The 14,901-nt window shown below is 48.1% G+C and overlaps 3 protein-coding genes across 4 annotated transcripts in view; all 3 read left to right on the top strand.

Moving 5' to 3' along the window:
• MTX2 (metaxin 2) overlaps positions 1-14,901 on the top strand; it is a 515,033-nt gene that overhangs the window by 433,312 nt on the left and 66,820 nt on the right. The gene's annotated exons all lie outside the window — the stretch shown is intronic.
• HOXD3 (homeobox D3) overlaps positions 1-14,901 on the top strand; it is a 32,529-nt gene that overhangs the window by 3,607 nt on the left and 14,021 nt on the right. The gene's annotated exons all lie outside the window — the stretch shown is intronic.
• On the top strand, positions 448-13,956 carry HOXD4 (homeobox D4). 2 transcript variants are annotated; one of them, XM_064660764.1, is made up of 3 exons: positions 448-4,242; positions 5,491-10,034; positions 10,438-13,956. In XM_064660764.1, the coding sequence occupies exons 2-3, from the start codon at positions 9,626-9,628 to the stop codon at positions 10,740-10,742; spliced, it is 714 nt and encodes a 237-aa protein (XP_064516834.1). In that variant the 5' UTR covers positions 448-4,242; positions 5,491-9,625; the 3' UTR covers positions 10,743-13,956. The 2 variants fall into 2 exon arrangements, with proteins under 2 accessions (XP_064516834.1, XP_064516833.1); XM_064660763.1 differs by having other exon boundaries at positions 448-10,034.

Raw genomic sequence — 14,901 nt, 5'->3', positions numbered from 1 at the left:
TTTCACCCCTCGGTTGGCAGGCAGCTGTTAAAGGTATTTACTGCTCTACTGCAGTGCGGCAGTCAATGCTGCTGGAGCGGGAGAGAACAGGAAGCGAAAGGAAAAGATGAGGCACAATAAACATTGCAGCAGGTCGGGAAGGCCGGGCGGGGCGCAGAGGAAGGGTCTCTGCCAGAGAAAAGAGGCAATAAAAGTGCATTCAGCGGCAGCAGGCTCTGCCCCAGTCCAGCACTCGCCTCCCATCACCCGCGGGGGAGGGGACCGCGGGAGGGCGAGGCAGCCCGCAATGCCTGCCCAGTGCCCCACTCCAGGAGCCACCCGAGCTGGAGCCTGCGAGGGCGCGGGGGTCACCGCAGCCGCCCGCCAGGCCCCGCCGTCGCGGCCTGGCCCCGCCGGCTCCGCCCGCGTGTGGGCGCCCGCCCCGACGGGCCGGGCCGGGGTCACCTGCCCGCGGCTCCCGCGCTCGGGGCTGCCGGGCCGGCCCGCGGAGCGGCCGCCGGGGGCGCGACAGGCCCCGGCCGCCGCCACCAGCCATTATGTCTCCACGGCCTCTTCCAGGAGAAGGCGCTGTAGGACAAGCCTGGTCGCTCTCCCCTCCGGGGCCAGGGGCCCACCGCCCCGCCGCCAGCTTCGAGACCCCTACCCTGCCGCCCGCCTGCCCACGGAAGAGGCCCCCCGGCAGGCGGGGTCATGGGCGGAGCTCCACCGACCTTCTCGGGCGACTCCAGCTGCGCTCCAGTTCTCCTACTCCCTCCAGTGCCGCGGCCTCCCGTCTGACCCCAGTCCACAGCCCCTTACGCGGCCCGGTGCGCACCCTCCCGCACTCCCTGCCTGAACCACAGTGCCGCGGGGCTCCCCTCGTGTGCCTCGCCGCCCTCCCGGTCACCAGCCCGCCCTTTGATGTCGGGCACCCACCTTTTCCCACCCTGTCCCTTTGAAGTGGGTGCCAGAACCCCGTGGCTGCCCGCGCCCTCCTTCCCGCCGGCTCCCTTCCCGCGGGCGGAGCCCCCGGCCCCCGCACATCCTCCCTGCCTCCTGCAAGCCGGGGCCCGGCAGAGTTCCCTGTCTCAGCTTCACCTGTTTCCTCCGGGCTTCACCTTCCTGAGCCGTGCCCGGACATGACCCTGGTGGCACCCATCGCCCCGGGCCGTGCCTGCCCCGGCGAGACGCTCCCACGGCCCCCGGCCTCCCCTCCCTTCCCCGCACTCCTCACCCTCTTCCCCCGCGGACCCGAGGTGCCGCCGCCGCTGCCCCCTTTTGATGTCGAGGCGCGGCTCGACACCGCCCTGCCTGCTCTGGGCTTCTTCTGCCACCGGATCTGCCTGCGGGCGTGGGGTGCTGTGGGCAAGGGCCTTTGCATGCCTACATCCTGCTTGACGAGGGCATGGGCCACAAGGTGACTGTGGAAAGGTTGGGGTTATGATAAAAGCAGTGGGGCATAATGCATTGGATGTTATCGAGGCGCTTGGTAGGTGTTCAAAGTCGGAGATGGAGCCTGTAATTTTCTGGCAGTGTGGTCCTTGGGGTAGGATGCCAGTCGTCATGTCTGTCAAGTAGCATCAAGAGCAATGGTGGCTTACACATGTGATTCAATTTCCCCAAACTTTTTATCACAAAATTATCAGAGGGAAACCAATTGTTACCGTGTTACTTTATTACACAGCTTATCTGTCTCCAGATAGTCAGTCCCAAATATGAAAACTTGCATAAAAGCCTAGAGAATGAACTGGCCAGAGCTTCAAAGCCAACTTTCACATCTGCATTTCAGAATAGGAAATGTGAAAATCTTTCTAATTCCCTCTTCAAAAATCTCATGGCTAGAATTACTCAGTTACTGTTGCATTCATCTTGTCCCTAAATAACAGGGAGCTGTATCTCAGTCATCAATTCCTCACTATCCCGCAGCCTCACCTTTCCCAGCTCCAGTCTCCTGGACACGTGTGCCTGAAGCACATGCCTGGCTTGGGCCACCCTCTTTGCCAGGGGCTGACACTTCGGCCGGCCACCGTGTTGCCAAGCCTCCTGCCTCACTGCGGCTCCTCTCCTCCTGCACACACGGACAGCATCTTGTCTACAAACCGTTGGCTTCTCCTGCCCATGAGACGGGTCAAGAGAACCAAAGCCATCACAGACATGTAGGGAGGGGTGGGACAATCCCTATACTGGTGCAGGGGCTGAAGCCCACTCGTCACCCCCACTGCCCGGGACAGGACCTTCACCGTACCAAGTACCCAGTGCCAAGCCCAGGGCAAACACACTTGACTCTCCATCGTGGTTCTTGTCATCCCAGGCTATTTTCCCCACACTTTATTGCACTTTCTTATTGCACCCTACCCCTCACATCCCAGTATACAGGCTTTCTCGCACCTGTCCAGAGAACAGGCACTTTGGCTCCCTGCAGCTGCCTGCTGCTGAAGCCCTTCTTCTGGAGGCCAGTGAGGATGAAGTGTTGGATGAGGAGGGTAGCTAGGGGCTGCCAGAAGCCTGATTCAGGGCGCACCGTGCCCAGGCCCAGGTACCTGAGCAAGGCTTGGGGAGACCCAGAAAGCTTTTTCCCCTGCCTGCCCTGGGCTGGGAGCATGACTCATGCTCCCAGTACAAAGCAACCCTGAAGTCAGCCCCATGCCAGGCAGTCCACCCCTCTCCTGGGGGTGCTTGGCCAGATCCCTTGGGCCTGATAAAATTTCTCAGACTGAGCACTGCAGCTGAAATGCCACTGCCCCTGCCAGCTGTCCTGGTCAGGGGAGGTGGAAAGAGCCATTTCCCATCTCAAGCCATTAAAAAAAAGCATGAAAGTGATGCCATATGATTAAGGCCTTGACAAAAGCAAGAAAAACAGTGGAATGCAAAGTCACTCTAGGTCATAAAGAAGGAGTAGGGAAGGATCTCGGTATGCCTCTTGTTCTCTGTAGGAAAACTAATTGATCAGCTGTGATTTCGGTTATCTAGTGTGTACAGCAAGATCTGAGCTGCTCCTTTTGGGCTACTTCAGACTTGTGTAGCCAGAAACGGCCAAGTAAGAGCAGACTGGTGTTAAGCAGGCGCCACCCAGCTGGTGCCACTACCCAGCAAGGAGCTGAAGTTGGCTCGTTTTTCAGAGCTGAGTCCCCGGGCGGAGGCGCACTCGCACCCGAGGGCCGGAGGAGTGGCTGGTCCCCTCTCCCCGCGGCCGGTCCCCGACGGGGCTGATGCGGCTCCCCGCCCTCTGGTGAAGGTGTAAATCCTTCTTTGGAAGCACCAGGAACTGCTGGCCTCTCCGATGTCCTCATCTTAACCGTGATAGATTGCGAGCTGCTGTCCGCGTTTCTTCATGCTGTGAGACTGCCAGGGACATTTGACTTCCTGTGCTCGGGCTCCTTGAAATTCTCATTTGCTAACTCACACCCTTCTCCCTTCACACCGAGGCTGTTTTATTGTTTTATAACCGTCCTTAAACTTCCAGTCCTCAAAGATCTCATTGTGGCAGGCTTCACACTTTCTCCCTTTCCGAAGCCCTATGCCCTCACTGTTTGCAGCAGTTTGGTCACTTACAAAGATCCGTCGGGTGCCCGGCGAACCCGCAGCCCCTGGCACAGCTCTGCCGAGCCACAGCTCACGAGATGAACGACTCAAACTCATTTTTCAGGGGACCCTGATTAAAATGCCATAAACATCCAGGAAAGAGAGAGGACGTTCCATCTTTCAGTTGGTTAGAGGTTTTTTTGTTTTGTTTTCTCCTGACGCTGGGCTTCCCTGTCCCCTAAGAAGTATAAAGAAATGTTTGAACGGGTATCCACAGCGAAACACCCTCGGCTCCTTTCTGAAGAGCACTTCGGGAATGCTAACTCCCCTTTGCAGCTTTCCCTACCACACGCTCCTGAAATAGGCCGGCATAACGCCGTGCAGCTGAGCTTCCATCCATCCCCGCTATTCCGACCCAGTCCCATTTTAATAGGACAGATTCAGCGAACCTTTATTTAGAGAATAAAAGTTTAAAGCTGAAGGTTATTTATGGTTCCACAGAGATAGGTCCTGAGTGGCTATTTAGAAGCACGTGATTCCAATAAACTTTGTTTTATGGCTTGAGAGTTGACAAGCCAAAATATAATTCCCACCATAAATTAGTTTAAGAGCATACAAGTGCAGATGCTTTCGTTCCTGGAAGCAGTAATCGGGAAAGTGTTAGCAGGGAACCGTCGGCAGGAATGCGACCGTGCAGGCACCTCTGCTACCGGGTCCCCCAGGCCGCGGGGGGAGCGCACAGTAAGTCCGCTTTCAGCCTCCCCGCCGCCGCGCTCGGGCTCTCTGTGCCCCGAGGAACTTCATGGGAACGGGGTACCAGCCTGGCAACGCGGAACAGCTCTGTTGGGGGAAATGGGCAGGTAGAGCTCAGGTGGCTAGGGGTGCGCCGGGATGAGCCGGCTGGTCTCTGTCTGACATTTCTGAATTTGATGGGATTTCTTATTTGCAGCTAACCATTTTTTTTTAAATTAAAATTTAAAAATTAAAAAAAAAAAAAAAAAAGAATGCTTAGTGGCAAAATGCTGATATTAGTCCGCTCTTCTCCCAGGCTCTGTATGTTATCCAGAGTGGGCAGAACTAAAAAAAAAACACACAAAAAATCCAACCAAAAACGATCTTGGGAAGCTCTATTTAGTGAACTATTGATATCTAGACAATTGCCCTGTGTTTAAAACAATAACTCTCCAAGATATCGTAGGAAGGCAAGAGAGGAGGTGAAAAATAGCTTAGAGAAGAGGATTCCCCATTAGTATTTACTTTTAAATATACAACGCTTTTCAGGAGCATTAGAGTAAGCACGTGTTTTTGTTTCCTTATTGTGCTCTTTGCATATATTTATTAAAATATTTGAAGGAAAGTTCAAGTTAAATCTATCCTTCCATAGTGCAAACAAAGATGTATGTCTCGTGGTTACTGATAGGTTAATTAGGTGATCTTAAAAGGGATCTATCTTAGAGTAACCGGATATTCATTCTAATAGAACTGTAGTTCTTTCTGTGCTCTACATGGATATGATGTTGCATGGCGTATTGTGACATTTTGTGGGTGACGGTTTAGCAAAGGTGATCTGAATATTTCATTTCTAAGTGACTGGATTGCCACAGAACAAAAAAAAAAAAAAAAAAAAAAGAAAAAAAAAAAAAGAAAAGAAAAGCCTTTGTTATTCTTCTTTTCCATCTTTTCCATCAGTGAAAGAGGGAGCTCTGACTTTTCACGTCTTTAGAAATTATCCGGTATAAAATTTAGACTATGAATATTAAAAGTGAAAGATCACACCCCGGGCACAGGGAAAGCGTGTGTTCATAAAAAACTGCCTGAATGTAACGTGGTCCTCATTTGGAAGGGGCTTCCATCCCACCGCTCCGCTGCTCGCAGGATTTACCATCAGTTCCTCTCTGCCTTCATCTATCAAACGTGGTTTGTAACCATTCTCCAGAAATATCACCCGTATGTGGAATACAACAGTAACAAACGTTTTTATTGCAACAGGTTCAGCAGCATGGAAGGACATCCACGGTAAGTAACCTCTTATTTCTTGTAGAGTCTGAGTTGCTTGAAAATCCTGTTTCTTCCATTCAGACTGGAAAAATTAAAAATGATGATGCCTGATGAATATTGCTACTCAACATAAATAAATTAATTAATAAAAAAAAAAAAGAGAGAAAACGACCTCGTCAGCATGTGAAGGTTCTTGTGGAGTTGGTTTGTGGTACCATGTCATAACTCTGGCTAGCACTAAAAGCAGAGGTGCAGTCTCCTGGGGGATTATTACAGGACTGTACAGGTGTCCTCCTGCTCTTAAGCTCTCCAAGGCAATTAGCAGCGTTTCCATTTCAACTAGGCGGGACTGTACAGCGCCTCCCCGTGCAGAACCCGAACGGATCACGTTGTGTCCCAGCGCCTCATAACCTTGGCTACTCCCACTGTTTTCTCCAGATGGGATCCCAAGCAGAGCTGTGCCTGCTTTCTAATGTTCCCCTCGTTTGATACAGCCTGGTGTCTGGGTGAAAGAAGTGATGGGAGCTGGGAGCGGTCCGCGCTGGCCAGCCGGGACAGCCCAGCTGCATCCGAGTCCTGCGGGCGGTAGAGCTGATCCGCTGCTGCTAGTTCTCTCCGGGCAGGGAAGACTCTAATGTGGATTTAAATGTTGTGAAGGCACGGGAATGGGTATCAGAGCTTAGGAAGGCAATCTTTTATTGTAGGGCTTTTCTCACCCCAGATGGTCCTGCTTGAGCTGCTCTGAGGGGACCGAGAGGAGGGCAGCAGATAAATGTGCATCAGGAAATGCTGTTGAACCTTTCTGGCTGTAGTGAGGAGCTAAGAGCATCAGTCCTGGTGTTCTAGGCTGAGACTGACTCGTCTCTCAAAGAGGGAATATTTGGAGATGCATTAGGTTCTACACTGCCCTCCCCGCTACTACCAATCCCACTCTGATCGAGAGCATGTAGAGGAGAGGAACTGTGTTTGTTTGCATTTCCCCGTTTCCTCTCCTTGCTTCCTGATAAATAACCTATTTCATTGCCTGTGCTAAGCTTCTCCTTGTCTTTTTGCCTTACGTGGCTCTATTGATTTTCGAGCCCTATAAATACGAACTAAAGAATCGCCTTCAGCATTGCAGTTTTAACTGTATTCCATAGGTAACTTTCCTCCCCTCATAGCTCAGCCCTGCGTTACGTAGATGTCCTTGGCATTTTATTCCGAGGCTGGCCCTAGACGTATGGATTACTTGTTTTCTGCTAACGTACATTTAGCAAACTGACTATGAACCAGAATACAAAAACCCTGATAGATCAAAAGTATTTTGTATGGGCAGAAGAACAGGAGGTGAATATATAACGCTTTTGTTCATCAATAACTCTTTGGCTTTGACCTGTCTGAGCAAGTCGTGCAATAAGGTGAAACGCAGGTCACAGCGTCTAACAAATATGAAAATGTGTAGTATTAAGCAGAGCAGGGAGCTGCTGCTTCCCCAGACCCTTCGCTTCTCCCTGGGTAGCCCTCGGTGGGCTTGTCCGCTCCTGGGGGCTGCCCCAAACGCGAGCTCGCACTGGGGGGCGGGGGGTGTTACCCTGCCAGTTCAGCCGGGTGGTTAATAACCCCCGCGGAGGCGGGGGGTACCCCCTCCCCTCAGAGAAAGGAGGAGAAAGCGGGGCGAGGCGCTTAAAATAGTTGTGTGGAGATTTAAATAAGCCGGGGGGGGGAGGATTAAGGACACAAAGTCGCTTCGAGTTGCACTTGCTGTGAAGAAGGCACCACAGCAGTGGTAAGAAAGCAGATGTTTAAAAATAGCATCTCCCAGATCAGGCAGTTGGGAGTTGGAACCAGGCGAACAAACTGGTACACACCGCTCGGATAAGCGCAACACCCCCAAATCCGCCCTCCGCAGTGGTTGGATGTATCACACCCGCACCATTATTTGTCCTTATGGTGCCTGTTTTAAATAGTGGAAGGAGAAGAGGTTGACCGCAGGACAGCAGTGAGGAGCTGGGTCAGACACAATTCATGAACTTTTGTACTCCTGTGTGCCGCTGTCGACAAAGTAAAAATAATGAAACTTTGTGATATGTTTGTAAATGATTTCGGCTGACCTCTCGCCCTGCCCTTCACCATAAACGCTACGGCGGGGAAAACCTGGGAGGGTGCGAGGCTGCGGCTCGCGGGCAGCTCGCGGGGATAATAGCTAGACCAGCATAATGGGATGAAGGTAAATTTGGAAACTCTCTTCTTCCCGAGAGCAACTAACTCCAGCCTTTAATCTCATCTTTTTCACCAACCGCTGTTTCTGTTGTCGACTGTTTTACTTCTGTTTCGTTTTTGTTTTTGTTTTTGTTTTTGTTTTTGTTTTTGTTTTTTTTTAATTCTTTTTTATTTGGGGGGGGGATTTCTGATTATGGAGAATCTCTTCGGATTCGTGTTAGTCTAAATAGTTAAAGACTCCTTTCTAAATTACTTTAACCATTATTATTCTAAATAGCACAATTTGACCGATCAGGTCAGTTTTCCGTAGCGAGGACGTAAACGGCAGAGAATTTAAAGAGAACGGCAGGTCTTTCTGAGAATTTGGTAGGCGAAATTCGTCGTTATGATTTGGTGGAGACTCGTATAGCTCTATTGCAGCAATTATAACAAGAGTGAATCTTTTCCGAAATCCCACCTTCCTGCAAATCCGTATTTCAGAACTGAGTCCCAGCAGAATAGTTTACATTCCTCAGAAGACAGTAAGAAACTAAGAGAATTGCAAAGACCTGCTATATTATAGATGAAAACAGAATGTTATTACGTTGTCTATATATACCCTGTAGAACCGAATTTGTGTGATATTCATATAGTCACAGATTCGATTCTAGGGGAATATATGGTCGATGCAAAAACTTCACCTTTCTGCAAATGGTTAGAAGTTTAAATACGGGTGGAATCAAGAGGCATGTGCGTGCTGAACACTCAAAAATTATAAAAGTTTTGCTGCCTCGCTCCTAATTGCTAGGTTTTAGGACTTTTTTTAAACTTCAATTGTCTTTCAGTCCTAACTTTCACCGAAAATCTGTGAATTTAAACAATTAATCTCACCAGAAGCTACAAATTTTCGGGGGGAAGGGGGGAGGAGAAAGAAATTATTTACCAATCAGTGAATGACTCTTTTAAAAGATACTCATAAATTAGCTAGATATGCCAGACGTTAGCAAAATTTCTCTGTCAAGGGTCCAGATCACACCAAAATATTTACGACAGCAGCAAAAGCAGCCTTCGTCTCACTGGAATGTATTTACTTGTGCTCCAGGCATGATATTGATGAATGAAGACCGAATTTATCTCATTAAACCCGTGATATTTTTAACCTAATTAAATGACGTCACCAGTTCAGTTGATTGAACTTTAGTAGTTAAAAGTGAACTGTTTCTTGCCATCTGTATGATTTTACATATATACATGTATAGATTTATATTTATACATTGGCGTTTGCGCCTGTGCGCGCATACGTATGCACACGTATATATTGAGGCTTGAAAGTGAATGAGAAGTTACTGATTGCCTAATTTTATTCAGCAGAACTAAATTCTGGTAACTTTTGGATGACCTCTGCGAGACAAAGACAGGACAGATCTATTGTACATCATATTACCCTCTTCTTTGACGGCTTTTCTTTTCCTCTACTGCTTACCAGTTTCCTCTCTTTTAACCCCGCTTCAGCTCATCGCTCCGTATATTCCTTTGGATGTTTTTTTTTTTTTTTTAATTTTATTTAAAGCAAGGTACCAAGCCCCGGCGGTGATGCTGGCTGGTAAATCAGGCGGCGGGTCTGCATCCCCCGGGGCTGGGGGAAGCCGGCTCAGACAAAAGGCTGTGGGCAGGGCAGCGGCCACCGCCTCGGGGTACCCCTACACCTCCGGTACCTGGTTTGGGGGTGCGGCCCGCCGGAGAGGGGGGTCACCCAGTCAGAGGGATGTTATTGAGTGGAATCGGGGAAAATGCGGGGAAATGCGGCGGTGGGCGCCCGGCTCCCCATTGGCCGGGCCGGTCACATGCCCGCCTAACTTTATTCAGTTGACAGCAAGTAGGAGGGCTCTATGGCAGGGGAAAAAAAGACAACACGAGAAAAATTAGTATTTTCTACCTTCAGAAATTAATGGCCATGAGTTCGTATATGGTGAACTCTAAGTATGTGGATCCCAAATTTCCTCCTTGCGAGGAATATTTGCAGAATAGCTACCTAGGCGAGCAGGGGGCCGAGTACTACAGTGCCTCGCAAGGCTCTGATTTCCAGCACCAGGGACTCTATCCACGGTCAAACTACAGCGAGCAACCCTTTAGCTGTAGCAATGCCCAAGGCTCTGCCGGGCAGCCGCGGGGTCACGGACAGGAGCAATCCGGCCCGGCAAACCACTTCCCCGGCCCAGCAGAGCATTGTCCACCGCCTCCAATGTCCAACTCGCGAGCCTGCAGCCAGCAGCCGGCCCTCAAACCCCCAAACGGCTCCGCAGTTAAGCAGCCAGCAGTAGTTTATCCCTGGATGAAGAAAGTCCATGTAAACTCGGGTAAGGATCCTCTTCTTACTTTGCTCTTCTACCCTGCTTCCGATCGTCCTCAGCGGCGCTTGCCCGAGTCCCTGCCAGGCTCGTGGACGAGCTTTTTAAGCCGAGGTGGCCAATTACACTCGCCATAAATTTTTATTGCTGAGGAAATAGGCTGTTGGCCACGCGGGGCTTTGCCGTGCAGGATAAAACTCCATTTTAGGAGCCTGCTAGAGGCTCCCAGACTACCTAGCTGCGTGTGCCCGTAGTGCCTGCCTCAAACGTGGGGGAGAGCAGCCCGTCCATTGTAAGCAACTGGGACGAATCCAGCCCGGCCACATGCTCGCAGCTCATAAGGTTTTCTTTTGTAAAGTCGAACCGGCAAGTCAAGATTAGCTTTGTAAAGTTCTCCGTATTTTTTTCCCAGTGAATCCCAATTACAACGGAGGGGAACCTAAACGCTCCCGCACAGCTTACACCAGACAGCAAGTCCTAGAACTGGAAAAAGAATTTCATTTTAACAGGTACCTGACCAGGCGCCGCCGTATCGAGATAGCCCACACTTTGTGTCTCTCTGAGCGCCAGATCAAGATCTGGTTTCAGAACAGAAGAATGAAGTGGAAAAAAGATCACAAACTGCCCAACACGAAGGGCAGGTCTTCTTCATCTGGTTCAAACCCCCATTTACAAACTGGTTCCAAGGACCATCAGACTGACTTGACAACTTTGTAGAAGAGGTGAAATTTTCCATTTCATCCTTCGCTTCTGACCAGTACTGTACATAACTGACACTGCCCAAGCAGAACCTGCATGTAGCAGCTAAGGACACGAGAAACTGTCATCTTTCTTTAAGGTACTGTTGTACAAAGGAGACAAAATGACGCTACTTTGGACTTTATTTTATTTGCCTCTTCTAGCACAACTTAAAAAAGGAAAACAAAAAAAGGGGAAAGAAAGAGAAAGGGGGAAGAAAAAAAACCAAACCATCACGCAGGCAGTGGGAATTGGGAAAATATTAAATGAGACCTTCTGTCCTTAAAAAGTAATAAATCATTGAAATGAAACTGTCCTGTGTTTCAGTTTTGAATTCGAAAGTGAAGATTGGATGCTTTATTCTGGGATTTATACTTTTAATTGTCTTTTTATCCCATGTAATTTGGGCACGGATGCATTTTGGGCAAGTTGAGGACAGGAAATTCATAGTATAGTCTTTTATTTGAACATAAAGACTATTAAATGTGAACTTTTTTTGTGCTGCTTTACCTTTCTTGGTGTGATGAAAATACTTGCTCATTTCCATAACGTCTCAGAAGGTGTGCATAGGAATTAAGTGAAAACGGGTTATTTTATGTTCTGATAGTGTTAGCGTATTTATTTATTTGTTACATAGAAGAGTGAAGACAAATAGTCAAACCAAAAACGGGGAAGAGGAGCTGAAATTCTCCTTCCCAATCTCATCAACACATATGTAATGTTTACTTGTCTTGAACGTACACAACTTTCTTGTCCTCCCTTTTTTTATTTTTTTCCTCCTTTGTGAATAGGAAAAGCGTCCCTGCTCCTTATCGTGTGCCATCCAGAGCTTACAGGCTTGAAATCTGTTTCCAAAGTCTGCTGCTCAGCGCTGTGCTTTAAACCATCAATACCTCATTTTAAAAATGGAAAGGGAAAAAAAAATGAAAAAAAGAGGGGAGACCACAAAAAACACCTCCCCCCCAAAAAAACCCAAACCCAAACCCCAACAAACTCGAAATAAACAATAGAACTACCACCGTCACCAAAAAAAAAAGTGAAAAGTTAATGTGATTTCTGATATAACCTGAGCCATTCAAAGCTGAAAACTGAATACATTATTTCAAGCAGATTTCAAATTTCTTTTCTGCTAAAGAGAGATAGGCTATGTTGGCTGCTGTCTTGCTTTGTTTTAGGTTTATTTTGGTCTGTTGGATTTTTGTGGTTTGGGTTTGTTTAGGTTTTTGGTGTTGTTTTTTGTTTGTTTTAAGAACAGTGATTGTTTTTAAGCAAACCACGACACATGACTGCAACGGTTAGAAAGCTCAGCAAGTTGCTTTCATGGAAAGAGGATAGGCTTGCATGGGAATAGAGCTCGTCTAATACTCACTGATTTGGCCCTGACTGCTGGTTGCCAAAGTTTTAGTGCGCTGTAACTACGAAAGCCAACCAAACCAGCTCCCTCATCCACTTACACCTCCGCTCAGGCGATTTTAAAGCTCAGCCCTTATCTCCTGTACCCTCAGGGCAGCCTGGGAGAGAAACCATATAGTCGAAATTGTAACGAGGTGGTCCCTTTAATAAAGAGAAAAGGAGTAAAGAATGAAACTCATACCAAAACTGAAGGGAGGAGGAAAGAGCAGGGGCTGAGTTAACGTGCCCTTCTCCAGGCTGGGTGCTTCCCATCGAGGACTCAAGGCTTTTGGGCTCGCTCGGGAAAACAGCGGCCAAAATGGATTAAATGAATTCGAAAATAAAAAGCGAACTTTTCAACAAGGGTGTATTCAGCAGTGTTAACTGTGGCCAGCAGTTAATTTCTGCCTTTTTCTCGTTCCTAGAAGTCCGCAAAGTGTCTTTAAGACTTGCCCTTTTGTTTTAGAGCCTGGAGAAAACTCTTTGTTCTTCCTTAGGGTTAGCCCAGTTCTCAGACTTGCACATGGCAATACTTGAATATCTCCACGTCGTGATATTAAAGATGGATATTCCCGCATTATTCGCATCATTGTTTCTATGACAAAAAGCACCGAGTTCATACATAGTAAAGACGTCTTTTTTTCTGGCGCCTTCACGTTGAGAAGCTGAAAAGGTATTTTACTGAAGTTCGGCTAAATTGCAGGAACAGGTTCACCCAGAGGACAAATTTTCTATTCGATTAGTTGTATTTCAGCCGGGAAGAGTGACCTCTAAACCCTTAACCTTTTGGACCCAAAATACCCTTCCCTTTCTCTGGTATGGAGAGCAGCTAGCAGCAGGGCTTGAGGAGGGAATTCCTGAGACAAGTTTTCAAGTTTTGTTACACCAGGTTCCTACGGTAGTGGCCTTTCCTCTCCAGAGCTGTTCAAAGCCATCCTTTCACTCTTCAGACGAATCTACGAAAATAAAGGGGAGGAAAAAAAGGGTGTGGAGAAGTAAAACCTCTCTAGCTGCTCTTCTTGAAAATCCCCCTCCCGGACCCCCGCTGTTTACTTAAAGTCTGTGATAAGTTGACTGGGAGCAGGGAAAATGTGTTCTGAGAGAGAGACACCTACTTTGGCATCTGTGGTACAGTTCTGGAAAATAATGGCCTTGGATAAGCAAATCCTTGCTTTGTGCTTCTAATCGACCGAGATGGCTCCCGAAGTTAAAGGACCAACTTCTGCTCCCAGATTACCTTCCCCCGCCCACTGAAGTCAAACAGGGATGTAGCTGCGAGCAGAATTTGTCTCATTGTCTTTTGAAATGTTAATAACTCCGGGACGAGTGTTGGGTTCAGCAGGCACAGCTCTTACGACCCTGTTTGCAAGCACCCTTTGAGTGAGGCCGGGGCACTATAGGTTTACATAGGTGTAATTGCGCTGTAAGATCGGAGAATACTTGAAGTGGAGGCAGAAAGTACCAAAAAGAAGTAGTTTTCAGCTGCCAATGCTCTGAAGGGTCAGGAATGTCTGTAATAGCGACCAGGAGCACCCACTGGTTCTTATCTCCGGTGCAAAACGAACCTGAGGTTTATTTTTTAATGGTTTAAACCCTTCTCCAGAGATATTTTGTGTATGAAGCGAAGCCGGTTATTTTGGTTATTTGGTTATTTGGTTATTATGGGTGAACGTTGTGCATTGGAGCCTTTGTTAAACGGTCGCATTGTTCAGCAAATATTCTCATCTCTGTTAAAGTGTGATGCTTTTTATAGACTTTGCTGATGTTTTGCTGCCATTGATTAAAGCGTTATTTATACTAACTGTCGCCTGTAGTTTTGATGTAAGACCTCCACATAATTTTGAAATAATAAAAGGTGTAGCGAAATAGATTCTGGTTTGTACCTTGAACAAACAGTGCTTACAAGGTAGATCTCTCTTCTGTGAAAATGCTGGTCCCTCCCATCATTACAGTGTTAAAAGATGAGTGACTCTGCATAGCATCCTTCCAAATGTCCCTTTGAACAGGTTTGCTGTTTGCCCCAGCCATAATGGTGTGACTCTAGGCCAAGCTGGAGTCTATATTTACTTTTAGGCTGCAGTTAAAAGTGCCTGTCATCCATTTGCTGCTGCTTTGCATTTAACAAGCCCTCCTAGAATGACTCCCGGATTTCTGCATGTGTGGTAGGAGTCAAGGAGCCACACCTGAAGTCACCTCGATCCCCACGCAGATGTGTGCCTTTTAGGTGAGTCCTGGAAGGAACCAATGCAAGAAAGAAATGGAAATTTCAAATTGCAATGTAGAGACTAGCTTTTCCTGAGCAGTAACCCTCATTTTGACAGTGGATGCAAAAGAAAGATCACAAGAAGACACAAACTTGGAGATTTTAAACTTTCCCCTGCAACTAAGGCAAACATTTTTTTCTCCCCTGTGTAAGCACCTCAGACAATAACACATACATCTAGCCAGGAGAAGTCGATCGCACTATTTTTGTAATAAGTACTTGTCACTGAGGGCTTGTCCTCTCCTGGAGCGTGGTCAAGGCACGAGTCCAAAAATACAGTCTCTGGCTCAGCCCAGCCAAGGAGCAGGGTGCACAGCAGAAGACATGTGTCTCTACTGCCCGAGTGCATGGAGGGGAGCGTGAGGGTGCCTTTCTAAGCATACAGTCGCTAAGTTTAAATATTGAGGTGTATTTTGCGATTACACCTTCTCTCTCTCCTCTTTAATAGCTCCTCCTGTTACTCCCGATACATCAATACAGTTC

The sequence above is a fragment of the Pseudopipra pipra genome, chromosome 7 (genome assembly GCF_036250125.1).
Source record: "Pseudopipra pipra isolate bDixPip1 chromosome 7, bDixPip1.hap1, whole genome shotgun sequence".
Classification (NCBI taxonomy): domain Eukaryota; kingdom Metazoa; phylum Chordata; class Aves; order Passeriformes; family Pipridae; genus Pseudopipra; species Pseudopipra pipra.
The sequence above is the reverse complement of the archived record's forward strand: the minus strand, read 5'-3'. Positions and strand labels throughout refer to the sequence as shown.

Coding starts and splice junctions, on each gene's coding strand:
- HOXD4 (XM_064660764.1), top strand. CDS start 9,626: ATGGCCATGAGTTCGTATATGGTGAACTCTAAGTATGTGGATCCCAAA. Junction 10,035..10,437: donor GAAAGTCCATGTAAACTCGG/GTAAGGATCCTC, acceptor TTTTTTTCCCAG/TGAATCCCAATTACAACGGA.